This window comes from Micromys minutus, assembly GCF_963924665.1.
Source record: "Micromys minutus genome assembly, chromosome: 3".
Classification (NCBI taxonomy): domain Eukaryota; kingdom Metazoa; phylum Chordata; class Mammalia; order Rodentia; family Muridae; genus Micromys; species Micromys minutus.
Window position 1 is genome coordinate 24,485,625 of NC_137972.1, and position 27,438 is coordinate 24,513,062.

The 27,438-nt window shown below is 43.8% G+C and overlaps 1 protein-coding gene across 2 annotated transcripts; it reads left to right on the forward strand.

Moving 5' to 3' along the window:
- Positions 1-897: 897 nt before the first annotated feature.
- LOC308418434 (C->U-editing enzyme APOBEC-1) lies at positions 898-26,319 on the forward strand. Of its 2 annotated transcripts, XM_080913806.1 has the most exons (9): positions 898-1,020; positions 4,517-4,584; positions 6,575-6,684; positions 8,041-8,196; positions 13,671-13,788; positions 16,742-16,769; positions 22,966-23,363; positions 23,901-24,019; positions 25,637-26,319. In XM_080913806.1, the coding sequence occupies exons 5-9, from the start codon at positions 13,773-13,775 to the stop codon at positions 25,763-25,765; spliced, it is 690 nt and encodes a 229-aa protein (XP_080769932.1). In that variant the 5' UTR covers positions 898-1,020; positions 4,517-4,584; positions 6,575-6,684; positions 8,041-8,196; positions 13,671-13,772; the 3' UTR covers positions 25,766-26,319. The 2 variants fall into 2 exon arrangements, with proteins under 2 accessions (XP_080769932.1, XP_080769933.1); XM_080913807.1 differs by lacking the exon at positions 6,575-6,684.
- The last annotated feature ends 1,119 nt before the right edge of the window (positions 26,320-27,438 follow it).

Here is a 27,438-nt window from a genome sequence, read left to right on the forward strand (position 1 = left end):
GTGGATCTCTGAGTTGGGGTTAGCCTGGTCTCTATAGACAGTTATAGACAGCCAGAGAGCCACATAAAAATACCTTGTCTTAAAAAGTAGAGGAAGGAGGAGGAGGGAAAAACTTAGTAAAAGCCTTGTTGAAAGGATAATGGTGTAAGAAGAAACCAAACTGAAGCCATTTTGAATAAAACTTCCATTTTGAATAGGGGTCAAATAAAATGTAAGTTCCCAAGACAACAATGTATAACTGACATCTTGCTGGGCAAGTTGAGACATGATTGTTAGGCAAGTTTCCTTCGGAGGACTCTTGTGGTGGCTTGGAGTTTTTTTTGTTTGTTTGTTTGTTTTGACTTTCACACCCTAACATTTGGGTGTAATGCCAACCCATTTGAGCCCCCAGACTGAATTAGCAACAGGACTGTTTTTCAGTGATCTGGACTCCCGGAGGTGAGCCTGTCTTCTGGTTTCTGGTTGGAGCCTTGCTGGCTGGCGATCGTAGCATTGCTTCTAGGGTCAGAGGTGGGCAGGAGACGTCCTGCCTTTTCACTGGTTTCCACCGAGAGAACATTTGGCCCTGGTTCTGGGCATGCCGGATTGCTCGTGTCTGTCACTTTGTGTCTGTAGTTTCGTTTAGTTCGATTGTTGCTCTGCGTTTCATATCCGGAAAAATGGGCCAAAGCTCATCTTCTGGCTGTTCAGCTCTTGACTTAGTATTTACCCATCTCAAGGATTTTCGTTAAAAAAAAATAACCATAATAATAAAAAAAGCGAACGAATTGGGATAACAACACAAACTGATCCACTGGCTGGCACCGTGCCTTCAGCGCTGAGTCCAGCACGGCTGGTGAAGCCCCGCCTCCTGCCCCCTGATCCGCCCAAGCTTCTCTTAGAGCAAGCCGGAAGGAGGGCAGTTCCTCCGCTTTCTCTGGTCAGGAAGCCTTGTACCTACTCCTACAGAACCACTTGCCCTTGAGAGTTGGAGTCTGCAGGCAGCAAGGCGCTCCTCCTTTGAAATTAGATCAGGAGAAAGTAAGAAAAGTTTTATCTGTTTTGAATGTCTAAAATGTATGTGGCCACTGCATGTTTGTTTCTAACTGGTCTTAAATGTGTGAGTGCACTATGTTCTGTATGTATTGGTTATAGATCAGTGGCTTATAAGTTATTGGGTATGGTTAAAGAGTTTATAATATTTGTACTAAAAAGTTAACTTAAGACTAGTAACTCAGGGTTGGAGCCGTTCTGGGCAGCAACACATGGCGTGAGCCAACTAAGGAAACGGGTCTCCAAAGATACTTTTAAATTGGAATAAGCTTTTTATGTAATTTCTGCTCTGTCTTGAAAGCCAGGTTTATAAAAAAAAAAATAGGAGGTTTTAAAGCTGTGCCTTTATGCATTCCTGTAGAAGAACTTCTCTTGCTGGCAACTAAACTTTGTAACATAAAAATAACCCACTTATAATAATAACATAATAACTAACCCACTCATTATAAAACACTAAGTTGTTCACATTGTTAAAACTTGACTTTGCCTTCTAAGAATTATGGTTGCACTCCATGTCTTCACCCTTTAGTTTTTCAAAAAACACATAATTTTAATCTACTTTAATGAAAATTTTAGAATTTTACAAAAAACTGGACATTTTAAAAATCAGCTTTAAAATGTTTTTATTTATAAAACCAGAGAACATTTTAAAGTTTATCAGATAATTTTATTGTAATGTCTTTATTAATATATGATCTTTATGAATAAATAAATAAAAGACTAGAAATTAGGGTCACAGTTAAACACCAGAGACTGAAAATTTTCTATTTTATGATGCAATAAAACAATGAACATGGGCAGTCTGGTGAAGAGATTGAATATTAAAGCATTACAGCATTAAAAAAATTGGGAATCACTGGTTTAAAAATATGTTTCAAGATATAACTTAAAGCAAATAGAGCTAGAGAGATGGTTCAGAAGTTAAGAGCAATGACTGCTCTTCCAGAGGTCCTGAGTTCAAATCCCAGCAACTACATGGTGGCTCACAACCATCTGTAATGAGATCTGATGCCCTTTTTTGGTGTGTCTGAAGACAGCCACAGTGTACTCATATAAATAAAAATAAATCTTTAAAAAAAAAACTTAAAGTAAGTAACTAAAAATAGAGAAGTATTATTTGACTCAGATATGCTTGAGAGATATTAACCCTCAAACCTGTCAGAGATCTACTGAATATGGTATTTAAGGTTTTTAAACTTACTATGACAGACAGACTCCCAGATTGTAGTAATGACTCCCAGGGTCTCAAGACAATGTACAAAGGAACAAAGAATGCCACCTGAACTGTGGCAACACTAACCACTGGGGATAACTGCCCTGATATCTAGTCTGCCGCTAGGGCCTGACCTGAACTGTGGACAAGCAGACACTAGAGAGCTGATTGCCCCACTTCACCTAGACAGGGTGATGATGTCAGTCCCTTCTATGCCCTTCAAGGCAATGTCTCTGATGCCTCTGCCCCTATTGCCATGGAGACCACAGAAGCCTGGAATGATTCCTAGGTGATGGAATATAGATTAACCTCTATCATTTAAATTGACACATAGACCATTTAGAGTATAGTTTATCCTTCTCGGGTCTCTGGTCACATTGACAGCTAAGCTAACTGTTGCTTTGTCAGTTAGGAAACGGTAATCAGCTCCTGCCCCCAAGCCTGCAGCCTCCTCGTTAGCTCATGAAGTTGTTCATTAATTAAAGCTACCAAGTCTCTTATTTAAAATGGGGGGAGGGGAGGCTTACCTTGCTCACAGCTTCATGTTAACGGATAAACAGTTTTCAGATGCAACTTTTCATGAAAAAAAAAACATACTTTGCAATGACTGTTCTCAATCATTATCATCACTTACGTCTCTGGTACATAAAAAAAATATATATATCCCAAGTCCATGCAAAGTTTAAAAACAGAAAAACTTAAGTATGTTCTAAAAATCTCAAAAATGATGAAACCTATGTAGAGGTAGGAATGCTTCAGATCTCTTTCCCCTTCTGCGCTGTTATTGCCCCGAGATTTCGGAACTTCACGATTTGATGGAGCACAGACTGCCTACTCCTCAGTCACCAGCTCAGGATTTTGAGTTTTCTCTGATCGTCTTCTAGGTATAACTAAAAGACGCTTTTCATCAGCTTAGAACACCTCTGTCCAACCTATATACCTTGTTCTCCGAACAAAAATAGCAAAAAGATGTTCATGCCTTTTAAACCTAGAACTAGAGTTTGTGGTGGAACTCACAGGCATCCATCCTGTTGTTTATAAATGCATGTTTACTGTTTTTCTACAATGTGAATTCCAGTACAACAGCATGCTAACATATCTCCTTTTTAAACTAAAATTCCATGTAAGCACCAGGGAACCAATGAAATCATGAGACTTGGATCCACCTGTCCCAGGTCAAATGGAGTTTCTGCTGATCAGATGCTTCTGAAAAATGCCTCATTGTCCAGAGTTTTCATTGTCACTGGCATTTTCAGCCTTCCTGGGTCCTAAGGACTGAAAATATAGTCACAGAAGAGAGTCACACTGTCCCTACCCTTGACAGGCTGCCATGCCAAATCAAAAGTAAATTCCCTTAGGGGTTAGATTGTTGTTTCTATACCTCTGGGCTAGCCCAAGACACCTTAGTGGAAACCTTCTGGACTGGGAGGAGTAAGGGAGACAGGCTGGTAAGTGGTTCCAGAATCTCTTTGATTGGTCCCCTTGGCTGACCACCATATTTACTACTGTGTAAGCACTACTGTTCTTCCTTTTCCTTCTGCTCCTCATCTGGCCTTGATACCCAACTCAGTCAAGCTCATGGTCCTAAGAACCCAATACAACCCTTTATACTCTGAAATAGGCAATCCAAGACTTGAATAAGGTGCAAACACAAGGAGAGGGAATTTAAGAAGGAACCGACCTGAAGCTATCTTGAATAAAACTTCCATTTTAAATAGGAGGCAAGCAAAGCTTAACTTCCCAAGACCTTCATGGGTAACTGGCATCCTGCTTGGCAAGGTTAGACATGATTGCTAGGCAAGTCCCCACGTCACAGCTGAATAACCAACCAATGGGAACTGGATAGGTGTGCCACGAAAACATGTTCTCTTTTCCTAAGTCCAGTTGGTGGGACAAGGAAGTCCTCTATCCCTAAATCCTGATTGGTGGGAAGACGTGGCAGAGTCTGTGGTTTTGGAGCTTCAAGATAGCAGCATCCTGGCCCAGGGTTGCAGTTCAGCCCTGGTAGAATGTGTTCTATGATCCCGATTGGCCTATAGTGGTCTGCTTACAATAAACGTTTGCCATCTGCTTAAATACTTATTAAAATAAACGTTCTTAGACACAGTCAGACCCCGAATCTGTGCTGTTGCCCCTGATTGGTCAGTTTTTTTTTTTTTTTTTTTTTTTGCTGCCTAATTCAAACAAAGATCTTGTTTTGAGTGGACTCTCATTCCTGCTTGGGTAGTTTTGGATTTTCAGACCTCAACAATGGGTCTTTCTTTTTTCCAGTACTGCTCGTGGTTGGTTTACTCTGCTTCTGGATTCTTCATATAAGCTCCAAGGACATCATGAGCCAGGTCTGGTAGTAGTCCTCTATCAACAAACCCTGTGATATTAACACTTGGGAAGTAGAGAAGAGGGTGGGAAGTTCTAGGCCAGTCTGAGCTACATACAACTATCTGGAAAAAAATAAAAAAAACACACAACAATACAAGCTGGGAAGATAATCAACGGGCAAGAGGTGATTGCTACTGAGCCTTGTGACCTGAGTTTGGTTCTCAGAATCCACAGTGGAAGAAGGGAACTCACTCCAGACAGGCGTCTCTGACCTGGGCCCTGTGGATGTGGACCCCTGTGGGTTCTCTCCTTCTACTACATGGGTCCTTGGGATAAAGCTCAAATCTTCAGACTTGCTGGCAAATGCCTTTACCCATGCATCTTATCCACCTTGCTGGTCATACTTTTTTTATTTTAAAAAATTTATTTATATTTATTTCATGTTAGGTGTGTTTGCACGGCTGAGTTTGTGCACCATGTGCATGCAGGAACCTACAGAGGCCAAATCCCCTGGAACTGGAGTTACAGACAGTTGTGAGCTGCCACGTGGGTGGTGGGAACTGAACCTAGGTCCTCTGCAAGAGCAGCCAGTGCTCTTAGCTCCTGAACCATTTCTCCAGCCCCTACTTTTTAAGGGTGGGGGAGGGGGCATAGCTGTTGGGACTCTAGTGGTTGCTCAGGAGTTTTCTTCTCATTTTATTTATTAGTTTTTGAGACAGGGTTTCACATAGCCCAGGCTGTACTCGCACTCACCTTGAAGCCCACAGAGGAGCTTGACCTCCCGTCCCTATGTCCCACTGCTAGAATTGCATGTATCTGTCACCTGCCTTTACTGCGTGACCATTTTCCTTCTCTGCTTAAAACACTGTGGAGCACTCTCTCTGTCATTGTCAAGCACATGGGAATACCTTGTCTATGAGCAGGGAATCTGGACTGTGTGACTGGAAAGATCTGCCCCTGGCGAGGTGGCTAAAACCAGCTGCCGTTGTCAACGTCCTTGTCCTTTTGATTTTATCACTGTTTTTGTGGCTTTGGGAATGGAGAGGAGGGGAAAAAAAGATTTGAAATATTACATGTGACAGTATTCTCTCCTCGATTCCTTTGGTTAAGCTTCTTAGAGTCCCTGCCGTCACTCCACACTCCTGAGTCCCAGTAACTCCCATTGGACTGGAGCAGCATTGGACTGTTCTACTTTGAAATCCAGAGCACTGGGCAGGACTTTGACTGCAGTCTCTGGTAGAATTGATATCCTGTGTCTGATCTGGCAAACCTTCTACTGGGTTTAGCCAGATAGCCCGGCCCTCCTTTTCTGGCTTCTTCAAATGTCCCCAAAACTCCTTATTCTCTCCTAGATTCCAGGTGGTGTTGTGACAGGTCCCCGACCTTAGCACAGCTAGTTCTATGATGGAGGCACCTTCCAGGCCTTTAAACTTGGCACACGGGCAGCAGGACCTGCCAAAATGAGAACAAAGTCCGTAGTTCTGGGAACGACCCTGAATGTACCAACCTTGCTTTGTGGATTCCGTCATTCTGCTTCTGGCTGACTGTTCTTGTTAACTGAAGTATGTCAACCCAGGGCATGGTTTTGTGCTTAAAAGCTTATCCTGAGAGAGGCTCGGGTCTACACTGGGATCCTGAACACCCAGTGTTTTTGCCAGATGGCTAATAAAGACTTTCTATTGGCTTAAACACATATTTTTCTATTGGCTCAAACCCATATCCACCAGAGCAGTCTTCTCTGGCGGGTACCCCACAACAATATCTTGTCACCTTGTCTGGTTTCAGGGAGGATCCCATTTTGGACCTGGCTTATAGCTCAGTGATGTGAAACAAGCATAAATCCTTAGATGCAATTCCTGCCCCGTGTCCCGGCTCTGTAACTTTACCATGTCCCCTTGTCACTCAGCTCTTCTAAGCATGGGCTTTCACGTCCTTTTCTCCTTGTATTTAAAAAGCAAACATGCTTTGTTTGAATTTTTAAGTTTGTTTTTTTTTTTTTAATGTGTATAGAAGTCGGAGGACTGTTAAGGGTCAGACTCCTTCCAACAAGTGGGTCTTCTTGGAAATTCTAGCAATGGGACATAGAAGCAGGAGGGCCGAGCTCTTCTGTGGGCTTCATGGTGAGTGTGATTGGGACTCATGTCACCGGGTGTGGCTGGAAGTGGAGTTACCCGCTGAGCCATATTGATGGCCCTGGCTTTGTTCCTGAGGCAGGGTTTCGTTTCCCCCAGGCTTGCTTTGGAGTTCTAGCAATATATAGATAAAGACAATGTTGAATTTATGATCCTTTTCCCTCCAGCTGCCAACTACTGATTCTACAGATGCCTAACACGATGTCTAGTTTATATGGTGCCGCAGACGGCGCCCAGAGCTCCGTGCACCCTAGGCAGGCATCCTACAAACTGAGCTACATTCTCAACTCCAGATACAATTCTTCGTGAACAATAATTTGCCACCCCTCGGTTTCTTCCTTTGCCCCATGCCAGCACAGTCTGTCCTTCCTAGAAAGAACACAGACAAACAGTGTTAAGAACAGTTGCTTTAGGCCAGTCATGACGGAGCGCACCATCCGTCCCAGTACACTTGAGGCAGAGGCAGGCGGGTCTCTGTGAGTTCCAGGCCAGCCTGGTCTACATATGAAAAATTCCAAACAAGTTAGAATTTAATACTTTGCACTTGTCTCGAATAAAAACTGTGTTAGTGACAGACTACCGTTTTCAGTTCTCAGAAGGTAAGTAATAAGCCAGGCACAGTGGCTCACATCTGTAATCCTAACCACTTGGGAGGCTGAGACAGGGGAACCGCCATGAGTTCAAGTCCAGCCTGATGTACAGGATGAGACCCTGTCTTAAAAATCAAAAAAACAAAAAAACAAAAAAACAAAAAAAAAAAACCAAAACAAAACAAAACAAAAAAAAACAAAACAAAAAAAAAAAAAAGAACAGGGTTGGTAAGATGCGATGTTCAGTGAGTAAAGGCACTCGCTACCACACCTGATAACCTGAGTTCAGTCCCCTCGGACCCACAAGATGGAAAGAAACAACCGATGCCTAAAACTTGTTCTCTGACCATCTACATGTATGCTGGCTGCACACGTGAGTACCGGCACATATTCATGTACACATACTTTTTTTAAAATTAAAGATTTGTTGCTGTTATTTATTTATTTATTTATTTTTGAGACAAGGTCTCTGTGGGTAGCTCTGGCTGTCTTGGAACTCACCATGTAGACCAGGTTGGCCTCTAACTCAAAGAGATCTACATACCCCCATGTGAGGACCAGAGTAAGACATGCCACTTAGATATGTGAAAATAGCATAGTTGGGAACACCTCTACACCCAAGGGTGCATGTGATAACCAGAACCCAGTGCCATCACCACTCAAGATAACCAGACACAGGACTTGAACTCTGTCAACGATGCTCACTTGAGAGTTAAGCTGAGCAAAGGCAATACAGTGTTCTGCACTTTCTCAGGACTGCTGGAGACACTGAAGAGAAGCCTCCTTGATCTGCCCTGCATCCGTCTGTAGAGTCTCTGGCATCCTGACCCACATCAGAGACTACCGTCTGATTTATTTGCCTTGACTCAGAGAGTCTGAACCCGACCTTCAGCTAAGGTACCTCACACAGGTAAGCAGCCTAGGGGAGATACGCTTAGGGCCATAGCTAGGAACTTAAGAGTATGAACTTTGTATGATGACCCTCAGCATAAAATATAACTTTTGTTATACTAACTACACATCCCTACCTTCTTGCCTGAGAGATTATGTCTTCTTAGTGCTGGGGTTAATAACACATGCCACCGTGACTGACTTAAATTTTTTTTCAAAGAATTATTTTCTTTTATAAATCAAAAAGTATTTAAAGTGAAGAAGATGGAAAGCTTCCGGCATGGTTAATTGTCCTGACTCCTGGAGAAATAATGGTCATAAGCTATGGTGGAAAGGTGACTATTATTGAAACTACCACGGGTAGAGCCCAGGTAAGAAATAGGAAGAGAGACTGGGTCTGATACTGGCGTCCGTTTGGGGAGGATTTTTACGCAGGAAGATGTGAAGGTGTATGTAAAGGGTTCAGCCCTAATGAAAAGCCAGCGAGCAAAGGCAGGACACACAGAAGAATCAGAGGATTTTCAGGGATCTAGGTGCTGGGGTTCAGCTAGTTGTATGATGTCTCTGCCCTCTGCAGGCTAAAACAAAGATGATCAAACTGGTTGCGGCATCTAGGAAGGCAGGATTCGGGAGGGCTGCCTGGAGTTTGAGACCAGCATGGAAACATATGGAGAACTAATCTCGAAAAAAATACCGCCAAAAAAATTTCATAAACAAACAACAACAAAGTGAGAAAGAAAAGTCAACCTCCCCCACCACGAGCACACACACAAACAACAACCAAACAACAACCAACCCATCACAGTATTCCCGGTCTCCAAGTCCCTCTGGCTTGTAGTAAACAGTTCCCCAGAAAGGTGGATGGCGGAGATTTGAGTTTTTAGGCGTCATCTGCTTAGGAAAGATGAGTTTTACTCATGGGTCATTTCCTGAGGACTCTGGAAACAGGTGAATCTATGTATCTTTGGTTGTTCGTTTCTGCAAGGTTGTGACTGTGTAAGTCCCAACCAACACACTACACTCTCCGGATGCAGCCATTGCCCCCTGCTACGTTGATACAGAAAGGAGCATCCGACCAGGCTTGGAGGCATAAGTCAAGGCATAAGTTTGTCTGGACCATATTGTTCTAGACCAACAATCTGTTCCCAGTGTTTGAAACTTCAGGGTTTTGCTTGTTTTGAGATAGAGTCCCGTGTACCTCTGATGTGAGACACCATGTGTCAGGAATCAAGCCCAGAGCTTTGTGCTTGTTAGGCAAGCATTCTGCCTAAACTGAGCTACAGTCCCAGTCCCTTGACATTAAGATAGAAGCAGAGGTGGGGCTGAATAGTTAAGAACACTGGCTGCTCTAACAGAGGGCTGAGTTAAGATCCCAGCACCGTATGGAGTTCACAACCATCAATAATTCCAATTTCCGGGGATCTCATGACTTCTGACCTCCTCAAGCACCAGGAAAAACACGATGCATATTCATATGTAAGCAAACACTCATACATGTAAGATGAAACAATCTAATGTGTTTGTCTATCTATCTGTCTGTCTATCTATCTATCTATCGTCTATCTACAGAGCATGAGATTATACTAAAGCAGTGGAAAGAAAGCTGATTCCAGGAAGCACGGGCAAAGCACCCAAGGGCACTGGAGAAGCATGAATCCAGGGAAAATTGTCTTTTCCAGAATGAGCCATGAGAAATTATTTATCCTGAGTGGCATCCATCTGCCACTGTTGAAGTATCACATCCTCTTCTTTGGCTTATTTTACTTATCAATAACATGTTCAATAAAATCTACTGTGTTTAAAAACCCGACCATCCTACCTGAGCCCGGGAACCAGAGCAGATCTCAGATCTGGCCAAGATGGTGAGCATGCCTGGATTCCCTCCCCCCTTTTGGGGGGGTAAAGATTTATTTATTTATTATATATAAGTACACTGTCACTGTCTTCAGACACACCAGAAATGGGCATCAGATCTCATTACAGATGGTTGTGAGCCACCGTGTGGTTTCTGGGATTTGAACTCAGGACTTCTGGAGGAATAGTCAGTGCTCTTAACCACTGAGCCATCTCTTCAGCCCCTTTCCTTTTTTCTTTTTTAAAAATTGGATATATTTTATTTACATTTCAAATATTATCCCCTTTCCTGGTTTCCCCTCTATAAACCCCCTATCCCACTCCACAACCCCTGCTTCTATAAGGGTACCCCCTCCCTCCCTGCCCTGACATTCCCCTATACTGGGGCACTGAGCCTTGGCAGGACCCAGGGCTTCTCTTCCCATTATACCTGGAAGGAAAGGGAATAAACGATTGACTCTGTAGTATCAAAAAGAACCTTGCTTTCTGGGTCCAGCTGCCCATAGCAGCTGAACAATGTAAAGGCAGGTAAGCAGGGCAGGAGTGTTGTCTGCTGTGTTGAGGCTGTCTTCAGCCAGGCTATTGCTTAGGCCCTGGCTAACACCCATTTTATTATTATCATTATTATTATTACTAAATTTGATTTATTTTATGAGTACACTGTAGCTGTCTGTCTTCAGACACACCAGGAGAGGGCATCAGATTCCATTACAGATGGTTGTGAGCCACCATGTGGTTGCTGAGAATTGAACTCGGGACCTCTGGAAGAGCCGTCAGTGCTCTTAACCACTGAGCCATCTCTCCAGCCTGCTAACACCCGTTTTAAGGGCCAGGGATATAGCTCCATATCCAGGGATAGAGTGCTTGCCTACCATGCAGAGAGACCTGGTTCCACTCTCAAGACCACATAAACTAGGCATGGTGGCACACAGCTGTAAAGCCAGGGATCCAGAGGTGGAGGACTGAATGATCAGAAGTTCTAGGTCACCATGGTTACAGAGAATTGGAGATTAACCGGGGATATATGAAATGCTATCATTAAAAGAGTCACTAATGTCTTACTTCCTTTTAACTCCTTCTCAAGGACGTTACCCTAAGGGGAAAGTTATCTAGAGATGGATATGTAAGAATGATGCTTAGAACATCATTTACAATGACCAAGTAATAGTAGAAAAAAATGTTCCCTGTGTATAGAGCGTCATATAGGTTATCCCAACACTCAAGACGGAGACAGGAGGATTGGCGAGAATTTGGTGCTAACCTATGCCCATGGAGGTTAGGAAAGGGTATTGCAACCCCCTGGAAATGAAGTTACACATGCATCTGTATGGCAGAGGCTCATTTAGAGAGGATGAGAGAGTTTCGGAGGAGTTAGGGTTCCCTGTTGTGAGTTCTTAGTCTCCTCAATACACTAATTTCTAAAGGATTCATAAGACGGCTGTGACAGCAAACAGCTTTAATCCCAGAACTTGGAGGTAGAAGCAGGAGCTCGGTGATTTTGAGGTTAAATAACTCCCTATGTACAGGACAGAAGGCATAAGAGACTCTGTCCCCACCAAAACCAAACTAACTACCTAAGATTCAGGATACTTGAAAGCCATTAAGAAAAGATGTATTTTTACTGCTGTGTGTAAACATGTGGATGTCTGTGCACCAATGTGCCGTACCTGCGGAGGCTAAAGGGTGGCATCGAAGGCTCTAGAGCTGGTGTTGCAAGTGATTGTGAACTACCTGACTTGGGTGCTGGGGTTCCAGTCTTATGAAAGAACAGCCAACACTCTTAACTACTGAGCTGACTCCCCAGCCCCTGAGGACTTAGAGTTAGAAAGAAAGCTACTTGGATCAGGCCAAGCCATGCATCATGGCAAATGCCAGGAGAAGGGAGCTGGCTGAGGGGAGGAGAGAGAACCATGACTTTTTTGACTTTTGAGAGAGAGAGAGAGAGAGAATGTCCAGAGAATCAATAAAGGTATACATAGAATTTTGGCGGGAGAGATGGAAGGAGAGAAAAAGGAAAGGAAAAGAAGTTATGCTTTACGAGTTAGAACTCAGACAGGCTTAGCATTGAAGAAGTGCAAGCCACTGTGTCAGGGGACAGCTGCTTCTGGGGGCTTATGAAGACAATGGTCACTCCTCCTACCTCCTCCACATGCCTTCGAGTGAGTCAGCTTGCTTGTGGAGTGCTCTCCTTGACAGGTGATTGGCAGGCCCCATTGGATCAACTCTTAAGGACATGACAATCGTATGGAATGTTCTAATCTTTGAGTCAGACAAGAATGTTTGGTCTCCACCCAGGAAGAACTCAGATTTCTTTCTTTTTTTTTTTTTTTTTTTGGCCAGGAGGAAGAAACTGCTTAAACAGCTCTCAACGAAACCTTGACAACCTCTGTCTTCATATGATATCTTACAACTTAGAATGGGCACTTACAATGCTTTTGCTTCCTAGTTTTACCAGGAGCCAAGACTTTCAAGGGTGTCTGTGTGGAAGTCATCCTCACTGGCCTTCATGCCATAGAGTGGGCAGGCCTAAGGAAGAAAAGATTGTGCTAGGACAGAAAAAAAAAGCCTCAAGCCAGAGAGAGGAAACCTCAGTTCAGAAAATGCCCTGTTGAATTGGTTTATAGGCAAGCTTGTAGGCATTTTCTCACGTGATGATTGAAGTGAATGGGCTCTGCCCGCTGTGGGAAGTGCCACCCTTGGGCAGGTAGTATGTTACAAAGGGCATATACAAAGCAGGCTGAACAAGCCAGGGAGAACAAGCCCGTAAGCAGCATTCCTCCATGGCTGCTGCTTCAGTTCCTGCCTTCAGGTCCTGCTTAAGAGCCTGCCCTGACTTTCCTCACTGACAGAGTGTAACATGGAAATGCAAGCCAAACAATCCCTTTCCTCCCCAAGTTGTGTTTGGTCTTTATCACAGCAACAGAATCTAAACTAGGATAAGACCGTAGTTGGAGACTTAGACTTTGAGGGAATGATCTCAGTTCTGAGGGATGATGCTGAGCCCCACAGGAATTGGTAGCCTGAACTTGACCCAAACTCCTGGCAACAGAGGGTTGCTTTAGAGGTGTATAGTACATTAACAGTTTTTAAAATTAGGGATTAGACTTGGTCATACAGTTAACCTTCCCTTCAAGAGGAAGAGAGCACCAGAACTGCATACTAGTTATCTGACTCAAAGGCCAAGGTCCTGCCTTTTCATCTTAAGCTGCCCCTCCTTTTTCTGATAGACACATGGAGCAAAGGGCAAATAAGAGGGAGTGAGAGGGAGTGACAGGTTAAAACCCATAATATTCTCACCCGGTCACACTGAGGACCTCTTAGTCATAACCCCAATAGTCTCAACCCGGTCACACTGAGGACTTCTTAGTTATAGGAACAGCTTCATCCTTTTTGACTGTACTGGCTTCTTTCCCACTCTTCCTTGAACTTGAAGGAAGGATAAAGCTTTCTAAATTTAGATGTCACCTAAGAGACCTTTGGAATATAATACCATCAGTGTTCTAATGTGCAGCATTGGTGGTTCCGTGGGTTTTCTGCAAGGAGGGCAAAAATCCAACTGCCACTTCCTTCTTCATTTACATAGTACAGATATCAAGCTGCTACCGACGCTCAGAAATGAGTCACTCTGTGTCCCTGCAGGTGGCTGTGGGCACACCTGAGGAAACAAAGTCCGGCACACAGCTGGCAGAAGCCACCTCTGCAGCACAAGCTCCCGAGGAAGGGATCCAGAGACAGAGCAAGATGAGTTCCGAGACAGGTAAAGAGACGCCAGCTCCTAGCAAGGCGCTTAGTTGATTTTTAACTCTTTACTTTGCTTCTTTCTATACACTTTGTCATGCTACCCCAGGCTGGCCCCCAGATCCTGGCCCCAGGTTAGCCTCCTGCTTCATTTAACCCCTAGAGTGCCTGCTTCCACACTTAGCTTGGGTCCATGGTCTTGAAGAGCACATCAGATGCACGTGGTCTGACCTGCTTACACTTGGGGCCCTGGGTGCTTTCCAACACTTCTATTATAATTAATAATTAATATTGTTCATAAGATGAATTACTATTCTGAGGAGGTATTTATAGCTCCTAATGATTTTGACAAGTAACACTAAGTCAATGTTGGTTTCATGGCAATACAAAAAATTTAAGTTAGTTGGGTCTGGTGACATAGACCTGTAATTCTAGCTACTTGGGAGGATGAGGCAGAAGGATTACAAGATGAAGGTCTTTGTGGACTCTAAGGCTATTTCCAGTTAGGTCCCTTCCTTAGGAAAGGTGGGAGAGCTAGAGGGATGGCTCAGCAGTCAAGAGATCTGTGTTCTTGTTGATTTCTAGGTTCCACACAAGGCTGTTCACAATGGCCTGTAACTTCAGCTCCAAGGGTTCCAATGTCCTCCTCTAGACTCCAAAAGTACCTGTACATACACACACAGACATCTCATGCACATCATACGCATCACACACACACACACACACACACACACACCAAACACATCACACAGACATGAACATACACATATCACACACGCATACGTACATACATACACACACACAACACAACACACATACACACCACACACATACATATCACACACACACAGACATCTTATACACATCACATACATCACACACACCCCACATATCACACACACATAAACATACATATATTACACACACATACATACATACAGCACTACACACACACACACATACACACACACACACACACACACACAATTTAAAAAGCTTTAAGTAAGAAGAGGAATGGTATATCTTAGTGGTAAATGTATATCTTTACCTAAAGGTGAAGGGCTTGCCTAGCATGTTCAATTTCTCAGTCCTGCCCAGCCCCACCCTCCACTGAAACAAAACTGAAACTTGAAACTACGAATTAAGGTAAAACAGAAGTAGTAGTAATGGTCTATGTGCCAGGTGATTGATGAGCCGATGATTAGTTTTAGTCAGGTGTTGTTATTCCCACCTGTTATCTAAATAGTCCAGAGGCTGAAACAGGAGGCTTACAAGGAATCTGAAGCTACCCTGGGCAATATAATGTTTCAGCCCAGCTTAGGCTGTAGTGTGAGATCTCACCCTCAAACAAACAAGTGGCCTGGGGAATACACCTCAGTTGGTATAGATTTGACCAGCATGCAGGATTCCTGGGTTCCATTCCCAGCACCATATACAATGGACGGAGTGGCGCATGCTTGCTCTCTGAGCATTTGAGAGATGGTATATATATATAAAAAAAATGACAGGGTGGAGAAGATGCTTTGGAGGGAAATGATTTCAGATGAGGTGGGATTGGATCCAACTTCTAAAACTTTTATCATCATCATCATCACTATTGTTGCTGTTGTTTTTGGTAGAGTTCAAATCTTTGGAGACTTTTTGAAAATTTTATTTATCTATTATTTATTATTGAGACAAGGTCTCAAGTAGCCCAGGCTGGCCTTGAACACACTATGTAGCCGAGGATGACCTTGTGAATATCCGAAGCACAGAGATATGAATGAAATAGTGCTCCGGACACATTTGCCTACTATTTAATCGGTTTGGGGTTGGACACAAATAAACAAACATAAACCCAGGCAATGATGAAGCCATCTGCGAAAGAATGCAACCGTACCTTCTGTACGCTTGTGTCAAGGAGACAGCAGTTCTGGTAATCACAAATCAGATGCCAAAAGCTCCAAGAAAAGGGTCAGAATTGTCAGGAGCAAAAGCACCGGGCTTCAACGGTTTACACGTGGCAGGAAGAAGGTCAATATTTTGGGAAGTTCTTGCAGAACAAGGAAAGCTGTCCGTGGAAGATGCAGCCACGGTGATGCTGTGAAAATCCCACTTGGATCCTTAAAAGCTCTGGCTCTGAGAAGGCTGGAGAATGTACAGAAGCGGTACAGGGGACGGTTTATCAACGAGTAATGACAAAAGAGGAAGAACAGCAAATAGCTTACTGACCGCTAACACTGTGGGGGACACCCCATCTTAACCGCACCCCATCTTGTCTTCATTGTTAATCGCTGTAAATTATTCTGTGCCTATAGGCTGGGAATATAAACATTTGGGAAGTTAGACAGTGGTTTGTTTTAAAGGCAAAACTGTAAATCCAAATTCTATCAAATTCTGAAAAAGGTTTAAGGATATGAAGTACTTACTATTCACCGTCCCTACCATTACGTCTGTAGAAAGGAGATGCAGCCTGTATGGACTGAGGGTCTTGCATTTTAGAAAACTAAGCCTGAAAATGGTCTGTCCAGCTTGTACCTTACCCCGAAACAAACTTTAAAAGACTAGAGGAGAAAACAGGGCCCAATGGCAGCACGCGAAAGCGCATCTGACCATCTCTGAATAATCCGCATTGCTAGCTAACATGTTTTGTGTAGAATGAGATTCAGGAACAGGTATGCATGATCTATATTTCATAATTTCCAAACTGTACCTCTTGGATGCTTTGAGAAGTAATTTACCCAGTAAATTGATTAAAACGATTTTTTTTTTTTTGAGGTCAGATATCAAAAGTATAGCCTAGGCAGAACTTGAACTGGAGTGTCCTCAAGCCACAGTGACTGGTGTTCTGGGATGAGAAGCTGTGCCCACCGTGCTGGCTTCTACATTCATTTTCTCATATGATTTGTAGATTTGGGAGACGAGAACATGGTTTCATGGCAGCTTGACGTGAACTTGTGTGTTATTTGACAAAATCATGTCTTGGTTTACAGGCCCTGTAGCTGTTGACCCCACTCTGAGGTAAGATAGGCGCGGGGCCTCCCAATTCAATCACACAGAAATGCACATTTAAGAATTACAGGACTAGGGGGCTGGAGAGATGGTTCAGTGGCTAAGAGTACTGGCTGTTCTTCCAAAGGTCCTGAGTTCAATCCCCAGCAGTATCTATGATGGGATACGATGTTCTCTTCTGTCCTGCAGATAGAACTCACATATAACTAGATTTTTAAAATGTTAAAATAAACAAACAAAAAAGAACTACAGGTTATAACATGCAAAATTGCTTCTGTCTTTATTAGATGGTAAAGTTATATATATGGATATATATTTGTATGTCTACATACGTGTATATATACTAAAATTGTTTTAAAATATATTTCCCCATGATGTAAATGTTGGACTGTATATTTTATACCCATATGTACCCACAGATCTTGTAAAATTTCCTTGTATGGTTTGTCTAAGGACATACTTCTGATTAAAGGCCAGATGCTTGTCAGTTCCTCAATCCAATGCCCCAGAAACTACAGAGTTCAGCAGCGTCACACCGGAGACACCCTGGCCTCTGCTTTGACTTCTGATTTCCTGGCCAACGGTGGGATCTGGAGAGACTTTTCAATGCCGTCTTTTCTTTCCAAGAGGAACTCAGGCAGCTGTAAGGGGAACTGAGAAGACTTAGACCATTATAAAAAGAAAACTAGAGAATTTGAAACATCTCTCTCTCTCTCTCTCTCTCTCTCTCTCTCTCTCTCTCTTTCTCACACACACACACACACACACACCACACACACAGATTGTATTACTTTATTTGCATATTTACTTTTTACATACTTTTAAAGTTTTGTTTATTTTTTCAAGACAGGGTCTCTCTATGTAAACCTGGCTGTCCTGGAACATTCTCTGTAGACCAGGCTGGCCCCAAACTCACAGAGATCTGACTGCTTCTACCTCCTGAGTGCTGGGATAAAAGGCACACAGCCACCATGCCTGGATCCACAACATTTTCAAAATAGCACTTTCTATGTGACCCTTATTTTGGATATCTGACTTTGACACACATGATCAAGTGTGCTGAGCCAGGAGTCACATACCCCACGTCAGAGCGGTCTTTGACAGTCTCCTGAGCAGGCACTGGGCAGTGAGGCCCGAGTCTCTCTCCTTTCTCTTTCTTTTTTTTCTTTTTTTTTTTTCTATCAGCATCTTTAGGGAATAAGACATGCTGAGACATGTATGTCAGACATGCTGAAACATGTATGTCATTGTGCTTCTGTCATGTGGAAAACTGTTTCCTGGTGACACACAATTGCATAGAAATAAATAGAAGCATGTTTTAACCCCTTTCTTTCTTCCTTTTTTTTTTAATCTGCCATTTTGCATTTTAAGAATCTGTTGGGGTTTTTTTTTTTTTTCCTTTTCTTTTTTCTCTTTACGGAAAACGAATGCTTGTAACTGTGACCAGATATATTATCACTGCTAAATCTATTTTGTTTTGCAACTTAGAAACCAGCTACACTATGGCCCCACTTAATGAAACAAACATGAAGTTTCTTGTGTGAAAGGGGTTGTTGGTGGTAAAAGTTTCAGAAGCAGGGCTCCGAGCCTGGTCCTTGAGTTAGGATTCCCCATGTCACTTCCACACAAATCTCACTCTAGTGTGAATGAATGCCCAAGTACAGATGCTTCACCAACCACTGTGTGCCTGGTTCAGAGACTCTCTCCAGACTCTGCCCACTCCCCGCCATGTTCTTCTTCAAAGGTTTATGATAAGTCCAAGTCCTGAGCCATCTATGTGTATATCTGTCTATGTAGTATGTATCTATCGTGTATGTATGTAGGTATGTATACATGTATGTATCTATGTGTATATGTATCATCTATCTATCTATCTATCTATCTATCTATCTATCTATCTATCTATCTATCTATTATCTATCTATATCTTCTGTCAAGCTACCCTAGAAGCCAAGCTGAGTCTAAAGGCTTAAGTCTGTTTTCTCTGACCATTTTTCAAGAAACCCACACTATTTATCACGTGTGGGCACATTTGCTCTTTCCTGGTCCCCAGAGGCTCCAGTAGGGACTTTCAAACCTGAAGTGTTTCTTTTTTTTTTTTTTTTTTGATGTGCTGTTCTCCAGGGAATATGAATCTCTGTGCCAAGTCAGTCTGGCATGCCTGTGTTAGTTCTGAGGGGTAAGGGCTAACCTGATAACCCTGTGCTTCCTGCCCCCTGTATTGTGAAGCCCTCACCTCTTCTTTAAGGCTCTTTCTGAAAAGGATTGATTTGTGCCATCTCTGAAAAATCGGTTTTTTGGTAGATCACTTAGAAATGACTCCCAGCAGTCATTAGTGTGTGAATGTTTTGCTCGCATGTAAGTCTGTGTGCAACAACTGTGTGTGCCAATTGCTGCATGAGGTCAGAAGAGGGTGACTGACTGATCCTGGAGTTACAGATGCTTATTAGCCTCAGTGGGGTTCTGGGAACTGAGCCCAGGTTCTCTGCAGGACCAGCCACGGCTCTTAACTGTGGACCCATCTGTCCAGCTCCCAGGCTCTCCTTAGCTGGTATTAGCCGACTTGTTTTCATTTTGCTGGTACATCCTTGGGATCTGAAGTTCTGTCCTCTGGGTTCCGACTCCTCATGGCTCAGAACGTAGTGGAGCTGGGGTGAGGAGGCGGGACCCACAGGTGTGTGTGTGTGACTGTGTGTTTCACTAGGTTACCTACCATTCCTCATCTCCTTTTGTTTCCTCAGTTTAATTTCCATGATTCCTGTGATTGGGTTCAGCTCCTATGACTTTTTGTTTCTATTTAAATTACTGTTACTGTAACAGGCCCCCGGACCCCAGCACATCTGAAGCCACGATGGAAGTATTTACTGTTCAGCTTGTAGGCAACAACACACGTCAAAACAAGAACATAGACCTAATCCATCAAACTCCATAGTTCTGGGACAGGACAACTTTACGACATTAGTGGAAATCTTGGAGGGTCCTTCCAGAGTTACCACATGGTAATGGGGGGGGGGTGTCTAAGTCTCCTCTTGAGGTTCTTAGTCTTGTTAATAAAAGGATTTAAGATGGGTCCAGAACCAAAAAAAAAAAAAAAAAAAACATTCAAGTGCAATTTCATGAGATTTTATAAGAAAAACTTCAGGACAGACAAGTTATAAATCTCTGCAGCTGCCCAGAAGGGAAGACAGAGAAGAGAAAGAGAAAAGATATGTATCTTAGGGTTTTACTGCTGTGACCAAGGCAAGTCTTATAAAGGAAAACATTTAATTAGGCTGGCTTACAGGATCAGAGGTTCAGTTTATCATCATCAAGCTGGGAACATGGCAGCATCCAGGCAGGCATGGTGCAGGAGGAGCTGAGAGTTCTACATCTTCATCTGAAGACTGCTAAGAGAAGACTCACTTCCAGGCAGCTAGGAAGAGTCTTAAGCCCACGCTACATTGACACACCTACTGCAGCAAGGCCACGCCTCCTAATAATGCCACTCCCTGGGCCAAGCATATACAACCCATCCCAATATGGAATTTGAGTTAAGTCAACCTGGAGGCCAGCCATAGGATGGACAAGCAGCCACAAGTTGTGTGGGGAGCTGGAGAGAAAGAGCCAAGCCTACCATACTTAGGCTCTGATCACATCTGAAAGAACAGGCAGAAGAGAAGGAAGCCAAAGTTCTCCCGAGTCAGGATTAAATGCATTTATAATAATTTTATTAGTACTATAAACAAAATGCAGTGACTGGAGAGCCTTCGAAATCAAGGAAGGAGCAGAGGAGCAGTAAACTCTGCCCTTCCCCCTTTACTAGAAATGGGTTCCTTCCCGGGTGTGTGACCTATGTGTGACAAGCCTCCTGTGCAGCTGTGTGTTTGGGGAAGATGGTCATTCCCATGTTCCATTTTCAGAACTTCCAGGAGCTATCAATAATGATAATATAAAATTATTAATATAAATATTGCATGTAAATATATAATTAACAATAGTGTTTGCAATTGATTAATTGCATTAATATTAATATGTAATGGCTATAAAATATTAATTAATAAAATTAATTAATATTTATTATTCTTACATTTTTGGCTTTACAAGACAGGGCTTTCTGTGTAGCTCTGGCTGTCCTGGAATCCTGTAGACCCGGCTATCCTCTAAGTCAAAGCTTCTCCAGCTTCTACCGTTAGGATTAAAGAAGTACCCTGCTCCCTGTTCTGGAATACTTTTAATTCTTTGACATGCACCATAGTTCTGAAAATCCCCAAAACTCTGCCACGGAAAACCCAGTTCCACATGGGTCCTTGTTATGTTTCCCATAACACCTGAAAACCAGCTACCCGATAAATACCTTACACTGACAATGCGCTCACCCTTTCCTGCCAGCTCTCAACCTGGCCACCCAGAACAAAAGCTATCCAGAGGCAGTTAGAGAGAGGGACGGAAACACCCATCCTCTCATCCCCCTGCACCTTAGGCATCTTCTCTGGTGCTGGAGGTGCCAGTCTACACTGCAGAGCAAACTCCCTGCTTGCTCTTTGCTATGCTATGGAACAAAGCAGCCCAAGGACACAGAAAGGCAGACAGAGCCAACAGAACCTCCTGACACCTCTGGGGCAACTGCACAGGGGCAGAAATTACAGAGGGAAAATCACATAATCTTGTTAGAGTAATAATTGCTCCTATTCCTTTGGCATAGTTTAATGTAGTTCTGCCTTCCTAAGGGAGCGATTCCTCACCAGGTGATTGGCTAACTGCATTAACTCTTCCCTCTCCTCTTTCTCCTTCCCCTCCTCCTTCTCTTCCTCCTCCTTCTTGTAGCCCTGTATATATGTAGACCAGGCTGATCTCTTGAATTCCCCGAAATCCATCTACTTCTGCCTCCTCAGTGAGGGAATGAAAGGCAGGTCTCTGTAAATATTTATTTTTATTATTAATGTGGATGCGTCTGTATCTGTGTGGTTGTATGTGTACGTGTGTGTAGTACCTCCAGAGGTCTGCAGTGGGTGTGAGATCCTTTAACATTGGCGTTATATACATGCTTTTGAGCTGCCACATGGGTGCTGGGAAGTGAATATAGGATTTACTTCTTTGTTTAGTTCTGAAAAATGCTGCTGCTTGAGAACTCTGTACATGCATAATATGTTTTGATCAAATCCACCTGGCTCCTCCCCTCCAGGTTCTCCCCCCCCCCAGCATCTCCTTCCAGCTTCTCCCCTCCAGCTTCTCCCCCCTCCAGCATCTCCTTCCAGCTTCTCCCCTCCAGCTTCTCCCCCCTCCAGCATCTCCTTCCAGCTTCTCCCCTCCAGTTTCTCCCCGCCTCCAGCATCTCCCTCCAGCTTCTCCCCCCCTCCAGCTTCTCCCAGGCTGTTCCCTCTACATTTGTCTTCCACTTTGTTCGGTTGTTTTGAGTCAGGGTCTCACACTGTAGAACAGATTCTCTTGGAATTTGAGCCCCACCGTTTTAGCTTCCTAGCGCTGTGTGTACCACCATGCCCACTAGACAGGATTCTCTGTGGATAATGTGATAGTTCGGGGACCAGGGAGACAATTAGGACTAAAAACATTCATGGCTTTGAGCTGCAAAGAGGATCCTCACTCAGAAAAGCGAACCGAGGCTGTTCTCAAATGTGTCATCCCCCTGTCTCTGTCTCCTCAGTGCTGAGATCATGTGTGCTACCATGCCTGGCAATTTGAAAGATAAACGTTTAAAAGAGAAGGGAGGAGAGGTAGTTCAGTACACGAAGCTCCAGGTTCCCACACACTGGTAATCCCAGTCCTTTGGGCGGAAGCAGGAGTATCAAATGTTTACAGTCTGGCCAAGAAGAGGGCCCACTGGGTACAATGCTTACTGTTGAAGCACGGGTACTGGATTTTGAATTGCCAGCACCTGCCTATGAGTCAGGCCAGGGTCTGTTCATATAACCTCTGCACTCTAGAGGCAGAGTCACATGGCTCCAGGAGCCGCACTGGCCAGTGAGGTTCACTGACTGTTTAGAGAAGATACCCAACATTGACCTCTAACTTCCATATGTGTACACATGAGCAAGTGCATGTGTACATGTACATGCAAACATATGAGTCCGTCAGAAACACACACTAACATGAAAATAAACATAGGATAAAATCAAGTTCAGCCCGGAATATGTAAGGAAAAGAACAAGGCATGGGGGGAAAGGTTTTTAAGTTTCCTGGACTGCATGGGAGTCTTCTTATGTTTCAGAAGGAGAATTGAGCCCCAGGACTTTGAAGTCTTCTTTGACCCTCGGGAACTTCGGAAAGAGACCTGTCTGCTGTATGAGATCAACTGGGGCAGAAGGCACAGTATCTGGCGACACACAAGCCAAAACACCAACAAACACGCTGAAATCAATTTCATAGAAAAATTTACTACTGAAAGATACTTTAGTCCAAACACCAGATGCTCTGTTACCTGGTTCCTGTCCTGGAGTCCCTGCTGGGAGTGCTCCAGGGCCATCACTGAATTTTTGAGCCGACACCCCCATGTAACGCTCTTTATTTATGTAGCTCGGCTTTATTACCACACGGATCAGCGGAACCGGCAAGGACTCAGGGACCTTATTAACAGCGGTGTGACCATTCAGATCATGACAGAGCAAGGTAAAAGCAGAATGCCCCTTAGAGAGTGGTGATGGTAAAGGGGCAGGCAACAGGCTGGTGACACTGCGACAGAATCCCAGAGGCTAAAGTCCAGCATAAAGTGAGGGGGGGAAGGACCTCACCAGAAAGGGAAGGATGAACAGTAGCAATTCTGTCCACTCTCAGTACCTCTGCCTCCCAGTCACCTTAATTTCTTTTTATGGAGCGAGACCACCTCTAGTAGCAAGTAGGAGCGCCTTTACGCAGGCTCTGCGGTTGTTGCTTCTGGGAACTGAAGCCAAAGCCTTGTCCATGCTGAGTACACCCGAAAGGCAAGCTCTCCACTAGAGCTACGCCTTTGCTCTCTTTACTTTTTATTTGAGGCAAAGTGGTTAGTTAAGTGGCTACCCCGGGTTTGTCATGTACCTCGGGCTGGCCTTGAATTTGCAATTTCCCTGCTTCAACCTTCTGAGAAACTTGGGCTGCAGGCATAAGCCACTGTGCCCAGGTCATTTACCGTTGCATTTGTTAAATAAACCAAATTCTGTGCTTCTTCAGAGTATTGTTACTGCTGGAGGAATTTTGTCAACTACTCCCCTTCGAATGAAGCTCATTGGCCAAGGTACCCCCATCTGTGGGTGAGGCTGTATGTACTGGAACTCTACTGCATCGTTTTAGTAAGTGTCTTTGGCTGTTCATTTGTTTCCGTTTTGATGCAGGGTCTTACGAAGTCTAGGCTGTCCTTGAACTTACTATGTAGTTGAGGATACTCTTGTCCCCCACATTCTAGGATTATGTATCGTCTTGCTCTACCATGCCTGGCTCTGTAGTTCCTTCTCCTCCTCTTTCAAAGCGTCTCTGTGTGTTTATGAATAGATGTGCAGGTGCCTGCCGAGGATCCCCTGGAGCTAGAGATGGTCGTGCCTCGGGTGGGTGCTGGGAACTGTGCTCTGGGTCTTCTACAAGAGCAGTCAGCATTTGTATCCGTTTCTTGGATCAGTGATACTTTGTATCACAGCTGCCTAGATAAAGCATCAAGACCAAGAGCAGTGATAGAAGGAAGGTTTGATTTTGATTTACAGATCCTAAGGTAGGTTCATACATAATGTCGGGGAAGGCATGGCGGCAAGTAGATTATATCTCAGCACTACAAAGGAGCCAAGGGGCAGCTAACAGGGACTTGAGGGGAGGGAGGGAGTGCTATAAACTCTCCACCCTGCCCCTAGTGATATACTTCCTCCAGCAGGACTTCATGTCCTAAAAGTTCCACCACTTTCAAGCCACCAACCAGACACCAAGTGTTCCAATACACAACCCATGGTGAATATGTCATTCAAACCACCACCGTGTCCTTAACCCCAGGGCTACAGACCCTCTCATAAGTTTGTGTGCTTGTTTGCTTTGTTTCTGAAACAGGGTTTCACTATATAACCTTGGCTAGCTGGAATTCACAGAGATCTGTCTGCCTCTCCTCCCAAGCACTGGGACTAAGGTGCACACTCCCACACTCCCTTCCCCCACATCCCTGATTCCCCAATCTCTCCACAACCTCCTTCTTTTCTTTTATGTTGTTTAAGAGACAGAGTTTTGATACACAGACAAGAACCCTCCATGCTTCTCTTCTGAGGGTTTCCCACATACTCTCATCACTTTTTTTGGGAGGGCACATTTATTCTTATATTTAGTTATTTAACTAGTTAACTTCTGTTTTAAAAAAAGAGAAAACAAGGGGCTGGAGAGATGACCCAGAGGTTAAGAGCACTGACGGCTCTTCCAGAGGTTCTGAGTTCAATTCCCAGCAACCACGTGGTGGCTCACAACCATCTGTAATGGGATCCGATGCCCTCTTCTGGTATGACTTGCAACCCCAGCTCAGGAGGCAGAATCAAGAGAATCCCCGAGTTCAAGGGCAGTCTGGTCTATAAATCTAGACCTAATCTCAAAACTCTGTACCACGGTCACCAAAAACTTCTCCACAAGAAAGATTTCTTTAGTGGGAAGCAAGTAGGGGCAGGAAATGGGTCACTTGGTTAGGATGTGTCTGGGACACAGGATGATTCCATTATATCTTTATTGTTGCTATTCCTGTTACACTTACCCCAGCCTCAGTGTTCCAGGGAGTCCTGTTTCCCACAGTGGCAGAGGTCAGTCACACTACGGAAGAAAAGGTGCCTCATTTGGATTCTTGGTCTAAAGGGTAGCTCTGTCAAATTCCAATAGATGCTATTTTACTTGTTTATGGTAATCATAGTGTTAATTATTACTGAGGATAAATATAATCTTCTTTGTTTCAGGGACTTCCACCCTGTTTAAAGATTTTAAGAAGAAAACAACCTCAATTCACGCTTTTCACGTTTACTCTTCAAAACTGCCATTACCAAAGAATACCACCCCACATCCTTTGGGCTGTAGGGTTGGAATGACTTCTGGGAGTTGGGGATGGATGAAATGACTCCTTGTATGTATTCCATCTTGACAGCAAGCACTGATGACCCACTAAAGAGTGACTGCCATGAAGAATCTAGAAATTGGGCCGGGAATAGTTGTTGTACACTCCTGTAATCTCAACACTGTGAGTTCAAGGCCATCCTGGTCTACATTGCAAGACCCAGCCTTGAACTACACCGTGAGACTTTGTCTAAAAAAAATACCTGCTCCCCTCAGCCCCCATCAAGAATGTCAAAATTGAAGAGTCAGGTAAGGTGGTGCATTCCTGTAATCCCAGTAGCTGCATGATAGAGGCGGGAGAATGACAAGGTCAAAGTCATTTAGAGCTACACAGTAAGTGTGAAACCAACCTCCACATATAGAAATTCAGTGTGCTAAATTCTTCCAGGTATTCCAGAGGCCAACAGCCAACACCTCGCCAGCTCTCATAATACAGTCTCTCAGATCCGCTCAGTCATGTGCTTGCTTGACCTTGTGAAGGTTATTATGGTATAGAGCAGTCCTCGGGCATTAAAATGCTTAGACCTTATTAACTTCTGGTAAAGTCTATCTGTACATTTTCATTTTAAAAATTGTGTTTGTTTACTATTATTATTGTGTATGTTGAGGGGGTTGTGTGTGCATATGGTGGTACTCCTGTGGAGGACAACTTTTAAGGTTCTTTCTCTCCTTTTATTAACCATTCTGAGAACTGAATACAAACTATAAATAAAAAAAAATTATCTCCCTGAGAAGTCCCAACAGCCCTATGTCTGTACATGGAAAAAAAAAAAACTGCAGCAGAAGAACCATTTATTAATTGTTATTGCGTTTGTGGTGTCTGTTTGGCCCCCACTGGAGTTTGTGAGAAAAATGAAGAAAGAATGTTAGTCTGTGTGGGGATCAGGACTAACGTTCCCACCTCATTACAGTCAAACAACATTGTCTTGCCTTGTTTCTCCTTTGAGCCAGGGTCTGCATAAGCTTCCAACTCTCTATGTAGTCATGGGAGACCTTGAACCTCAATGATTTTGTCTTTTATCCATCCATCTGGGATCTCTCGAACCCAGCCTTTGTCTCCTCTCTCTTCAGTTTGCTGCGTCTTAGATTCTGTTCCTGTCCCTTTCTGGCTGCTTCATGCCACAGAATCCCTTCAGGCCTTGAGCAGTTTCTTGACTGTAGTCACACATTTCTATCTTGAAGGCCACCGCAGCTGTGTTTCATTGCTTGTTTCTGTGAAAGGGTTCATACGAGCAGGTAGTATACCCTCTAATCTCAGTACTCAAGAGGCTGAGGCAGGAGGATCATGAGTTGGAGGCCAGCCCTTGGACCACCTATCCAGACTCTGTCACAAACAACCAATCAAACAAAAGAGGGGGCAAGGAGATTGCTTTAGTGGACGAAGGCCATAGCCCAATAAACCCATGCAGAAAGCCAGGGGAAGTGACGTACATTCTGGATGAGTGGAACAAGGAACTGTGGATTGGAATCTCTGAGTCCATGAGCAGAAACAAATGCTTTCTCCTTTAAACTGTTCCTGTCAGGGCTGGAGAGGTGGCTCCGTGGTTAAGAGCACCGCCTGCTTTTCCAAAGCTCTTGAGTTCAATTCCCAGACACCACATGGTGGCTCACAGCCCTCTACATCTATAATGGGATCTGATGCCCTCTT